Source organism: Camarhynchus parvulus, chromosome 3 (genome assembly GCF_901933205.1).
Source record: "Camarhynchus parvulus chromosome 3, STF_HiC, whole genome shotgun sequence".
NCBI classification, from domain to species: domain Eukaryota; kingdom Metazoa; phylum Chordata; class Aves; order Passeriformes; family Thraupidae; genus Camarhynchus; species Camarhynchus parvulus.
The window spans coordinates 88,689,312-88,695,311 of record NC_044573.1 but is presented as its reverse complement, the minus strand read 5'-3'; the positions used below and the strand labels follow the sequence as shown (position 1 = coordinate 88,695,311).

General features: G+C 45.2%; 1 protein-coding gene across 2 annotated transcripts in view; it reads right to left on the bottom strand.

The window, feature by feature from the left end:
- Positions 1-677: 677 nt before the first annotated feature.
- Positions 678-6,000, bottom strand: part of RARS2 (arginyl-tRNA synthetase 2, mitochondrial) — a 29,899-nt gene continuing 24,576 nt past the window's right edge. The window contains exons 17-20 of one of the 2 annotated variants that reach the window (XM_030944572.1): positions 5,005-5,100; positions 3,140-3,214; positions 2,169-2,232; positions 678-850 (exon numbers count right to left, since the gene is read on the bottom strand). In XM_030944572.1, coding sequence (XP_030800432.1) covers positions 764-850; positions 2,169-2,232; positions 3,140-3,214; positions 5,005-5,100 — 322 coding nt within the window. In that variant the 3' untranslated portion in view covers positions 678-763. The remainder of the gene's footprint in view (positions 851-2,168; positions 2,233-3,139; positions 3,215-5,004; positions 5,101-6,000) is intronic. The other variant, XM_030944573.1, reaches the window with a different exon arrangement.

The window sequence follows — 6,000 nt, the reverse complement described above, 5'->3', positions numbered from 1 at the left end:
GTTCCACCACAGTGTTGCTCTTCGGAGTCGAGGCTTCCATGTTGGAAGGTATTGCCAGGCACCTGCAGGAGCTCACAGGTGCTGCTCCACCTCCCTACAGCAATGTGAGGCTGAGGGGTGCTAAGCAGCACCTGCCACGTCTGCCTGTGTGCACAGGGCTGAGGGAACACTGTGCTTCCTGTTCCACCAGCTGGGCAGCAGTCTCTTCTTGCCAGCCATCGCGTCAGTGGGTCTGAGGAAGGGCTGAGGAGCAGGGTGTGACAGCTGGCAGTTGGGCTTGGCTGAGGTTTCTGAAGGAGGAGTGCAGCACAACACCCAGGAAAAGGTCTCTGCCTGCTCTGAGTAACTCCTTTTATTACAACAGACAGAACTTGAAGCCATTGTGCCATTAGGCCTTGGTACACAGTGGCAACCGCAGGAGTGGAGAACTTTGCTTAGGGCAGCACAGTTAACACCACTTCCTCTACTAAAAGGATGTGATATTTACATGGCAAATACACAGCAGTTCTCTTTCATGGGAAATTCCAGGTAGAGTAGTCTCTTAAATACACTGCTGCCACTAAATGTCTGAAGAGAATGATTGTGATAGCCTTGCCCCTGCAAATGACTGTGCCACATCTGCTGGTAGCATGGAGAACACAAACCTGCCAGCACAGATGGAGTTTCCAGCCTGCAGCAGCAGTGACACACAGGAGAGGATGCATATTATTGTGGAAAAAATCATTTTACTATGACATATGACTTGACATGGGACATGGCCTCGTTACATTTGAGTTACTGGTGTAATGCCAAGAAGTTTCATTCCGTTGGCTAGAACTGAGCGCGCTGCGTGGAAGAGACAGAGCCGTGCCTGGAAAACAAGGAAAAAAGTCATTTTAGGGTAGTGCTAGAGAATAGGGTGTGGTTCTTGGGACAGCAGTTAGATGCAGAGGTGAGAACACTGCATGCAGCCTGTTCCTGTGCAGTCTCAGCCCCCACTGGGACTCGGATCTACACAAAACCTGAGTATTAAGGAACTCGCCAATGCTGCCAGAATTCACACCAGCTGTTGCAGCCCATTGCACTGTCAACAGAGGGACACTTTGTCAAACAAAGGAACGTGGAAAGCCCAGCCCTCGAGGCACAGCAAGCAGAGATGCATGAACAAGAATGCAATGACTAAAAGCTGAAAATGTTTCATGCACCAGGGGCAAGTACAGCCAGAGGATACCTCTGGAATCCCTCCCCTCGCTGTGCCTGGGTGACAGGCTGTCAAGCAACTATGGGCTGCTTTGAAATTTCACTCTCCCTCATTCAGCTGTTACACAGCTGCCTGTTTGGGAAGGGCTCTATCAAGCTTGCTCCAAAAATCATAGCTCTTGAAAGCTGTCACATTGCAAGATACTTATTTTTATTTACAGGATAAGGAACTGAGGTTTTCCTTGAAGTTTGATGCAGTCAAAGGAATGAATGCCTACAGTATCAAAGCTCAAATACAGACTGCAGCTCCACCAATTCCACTGAATGTTTTCCCCCCACAGCACAGCTCAACACTTAAATGTGATTTCCTACCAAAATCAAATAGGTAATTCCTTTTGAAATAGATGAAAGAAAATAAGAGAGGCAGTGTAATTAATACATCATTTACTGAGTTGTTAGGGGGTCAAACATTGCCTGGGAGATCAGTAAAAAGAATTTACCTTTATTTGGAATGGCACATTAACAGTTGTCAGCCTCTGTGCTTTAGCTAGAAAGGCAATACCGACAACTTGGGATATGTAGGTGGCAAGAGGGAGGAGACAGATTCAGTTCTCTCCTAATTCTTTATCTTCCCACATAACCACTAAAGGAAACCATCAAAAGTCAACGAGCAAGTTAAATGCTCAAATGTTTACTCTTTAAACATTTAGAAGGAAAGGTGATGACAAGGTGTTTGACTGGGTCTGGAGCAGTTGTCCTTAGGGAGCATTGTGTTTTTGGAGGATCAAGCAGAGCAGCCCTTTCCGGAAGGCACAGCTGTGAACAGCAATCCCTGCCTTCCCTAAGCGGTTCCGCCCACGGGAGAGCCTGGCTGTTGGCTCCTCCGCCTGCGGGCTCATGTATTCTCCCCAGTGGTGACACGGCTGGGCTGGCAAAGCCCTGATGGATCCTTCCTCCAGGCTCCAGCCCCCAACCCCGCAGTGCCGCACCTGTGCCACGGTGGGGGCGCTGCCTTTCACAGGGAGGGTTTTGTGTGCCACAGCTGCCAGGTGGCTGCAAGGGAAAATACAGGAGAACGGTGAGAAGGAGCAAGTCACTTGACAAACGCAGCAGTGCTGTGGGCTACAGAAAGCAGCAGAACTGGAAGAGCCACCCACAACTGCAGCATGCTACAGGCTGATTTCCAACAGCCTGCTCACCTGGCTGAAGGAGGGCATGGTTTTCTGTAGCCTGCATGGTGCTGATGGCATGCCCTGACAATTTCATTCTCCTAAAATAACCCCCAAATCATTTCCCTGCTTCACACATACCTTCCCACTCCCTGCCCTCTCTCCCCCCAAAAAACCCACAGAACAGTCTCAAGACTGATCTGGGAAGATCCTTGAGAGCGTATCATTCCCAAGATGCATGATTCTTTGCACAATTTCCTTAACTTGTTAAAGCCTTCCCCATACACAGGCTCTACAGCTTCCTCCACCAAGCCTACTACAGCATTTCATGGTGCTGTCCACTCCCTCTGGGAGTCAGATCCACAGTATGACTTACACTAATAACAAGCTTTGTTCATGGGCTGAGATAGTGGTTAAAAGTGGTTTGGATAAAATTTCCTAGCTGAAATGTTGATATTGAGAGGATGTTATCAGCTAAAATCTGCTCCTTAAGACATCATTAGTCCAGCATGATTTTGGGTTCAGATACTGTGTTTCAGCCAAATGATTATTTTTTCTTAAAAGCTGTTAAGTTTGTCAGGAGGGTCCTGGCTCCAGCCTTAATCTCAACTATTTATTACATTATTTGCTATCCTACTTTATATATTTCCTGCTTCAGGGAAACTGTGCCACAAATTTGCATCTTCCCACTATTTTTACTCTTCAAAGCAGTGCAGATGTGAGGGCTGCAGAGCCAGCTCAAGAAGACCTGTCCTCACTGGAGACACGGCCAGTATCAGCAAACACCTTACCTCAGTGTGAGGAGGTAGCTGACAATGTGCTTGGGTTGCAGATCCTGAGAAGATCTGTACAGGACCTCATCATACCTGTGAAGGAAGCAAAACGATTGTTTGGTGCTGAAGTGGTACAAGATGTACTCAGATAGAAGGCTCATCAGACTTGCTGAAGTCAGAACAGGCACACAACCACAGCTGTAGAATTAGCAAAACTAATCTTCTGAAGCAGACCTAAGCCATGTCATCAGCACACAATGATTATTCCTTCCTTGTTCACTTATTATTGAAGGAGATTGCTTTTGCTCCTCATCATGCAAACAGCTCAGGGAGGCAGGCTATAGCAAAGAGAACACAAGAGCTATATTTGTTCCTGGAACATTATGTCTGGTTTTACATCTCAACACTAATTGTACGTTTCTAGGAACAAAAAACGTGTTAAATAACCAAGGAAGTCAAAATAGTCCCTTAGAGGACATTGCCTTTAGTAAATGCAGCTTAGCATTTTAAGTAGATAAAAGGAATCTTGTAACATTAGAAAAAGACAAATCCTGGAATACAGAATCACACAGAATGGTTAAAGTTGGAAAAGACCAAAACGGGTGATCTGGTCCAACCTCCCTGCTCAAGCAGGGTCATCCTACATAACTTACACAATACACTTGACTTTGTAAGACAGTATTAGACAGGGTAGACAGGCAGTCATGATAGCTATGTTTTTTTTTCGTGTGTTTTGCTGTCCTTTTTCACAGCCTGCAAGAAGGTACCAACACCTGCAGGGCTGAAGAGATTTCAAATTCAGAGTGGGGACTGGACTTCCTGATCTCTGCTCAGATCCCAGGCCCATCCCTGCCAGCATGTCCAAGCTGAACTGCCATGGAATCTTCCATTCTTTAACACAAGCTGCAGAACTGGGGAGCACACAGTGGTAACAACAGCTCAGCAGATATGTAAGAGTATAAAAAAGTCCCAAGGAACAGCTCACATGTTTTCTGTGAAATACAATGGCACTGCATAAATAAGACACTACTGGTCTTGCTGAGAGCTGGCTGGTCCTGCTGTTGCTCAAGAGAGCGTGCAGCAAATGATGGGCTGCAGGCAGGCCTCTGGAGGCTGTCACAGTTCATGGCAGGGCTCTGCAGCCCACATCTGCAGGTCAAAGGAGCCACCTGGTGCACTGGCATGACTTTTGGAAGTCCTGATTTTAGACAGATGGCCTCAGGAAGGTCTTAGTAGGGTCAAAAAAGTTCTTGCTGGCACTGCACAGTATGCAATGCAGTATACTCAGTAGGAATTCTCAGTAGCAACTCTGAAAGCTTAGGTTGTTTCTGACTCCATCACAGGCTGTGCAACACTGACAACTCCCTTGTCTCCCAAGTTTAATTACACATCTATGAACTAGTGAAAACATAAACTGCTCAACCTAAAGACTGAATTAATGAAGAACACCACTGTTATTAACAGGTACCAGTTGTGCATGTTCAGTAGCTCTGAAGGATGCTGAGCCCCCAAATGTGCACACATGTACTTCATGTACCTCACCGCCTCTCTCTTTCCTCACATGACAAAAACAGAACATGAGGGACCAAGCAGATCTGCAGCTAATGTTTATACAGAGCTGAGCACACTTTTGTGAAGACAATAAATAATTAGGAGGCTTGTGTACACCAAGTATGTTCCAAATACTGCTTTTTCTATCATATGGCTTCTAAAGCCACGAACATTTCAAATGCTGCAATCCATGTGGCACAAAAGGCAAGCCATTGCCTCAAACAAGCCATTTTTTCTTACAATCATGCAGTCTGTGCCCTCTCAATAGCTCAGTGGCTTATCCAGATATTTATTTGAAGGGAAAAGGAATTTGGAAAGAAAACTAGACAAACCTGAGGAGATGCTGAAGAACAGAGATGGCATCTGGCTCTTGCAAGCATGACACATTCACATCAGTTAGCTCTGCATTCCCATGCATCTGTTCTAAACTAAAACATAAGAATGGAAAACAAATGTTGGATGAAAACCACCTCTTAGCAATGCTGAACAGAAAAACCACAGTAATCTGTGTTTTTACGAAAACAGAGTAGGCTCAGCTCAAGCTGAATGGAGCACTGAAACAGACTAGCTGACTTCAACCTAAGATTAAAAAAAATTAAAAATGTGTGCTGGCCATTCAATTATCAACAGGATTAAAGACATGCATGGGCAACAGGTCCAGAAGCTAAAAGGACTAGGGAGGTAGACAATCCCCCACTAATGGTACCCTGGAACCACCAATACATGACAAGGGAGTACAAGAAGAACAGACCAGAAAAAAGGATCAGGCTTGCACGTTCTCCCTGAACACCATGTCCTGCTACCACTGCCTCACAACATCAACCTGCTTCACACCTTTGGTCTCACCCAGGAAGGAATCTTACATGAAAACACATATTGAGGTCTGCTCTGGCAGTTCAGTATAATTGATAAAACTGTTCAAAGTGGACTCTTCTGAAACTCTTAAAAAAAATAATTAAACATGTCAAGTGTCTGACCTGAGTGAACAGGAAGGGATCTCCCTTTAATCTCGGCTGTCAACAGTGGGAAATAACAATGTTAAAAATAATCCACTAGTTACTGTGGGTAGCCAAAACTACCAAGTTCTGTGATGTGGTGTGTTTTACAAGTGTGGGCATTTTGGCTTTTACATCAGTTTCCTTAGTTCTAGGCAACCATTCCTCATCAGTGACACAAACCACAGAGAAGGTGTTCCTAGAACTGAGAAACTACATGAACAGTTAGTTCAGTTCCATGGAAATGAGGCAGAAAATTAATTTTAATAGGCCTGCTCTTCTGGAGAGTCTCAATGATTTCTATCTTAAACTCACACTTCTGCTGAAAAAGTG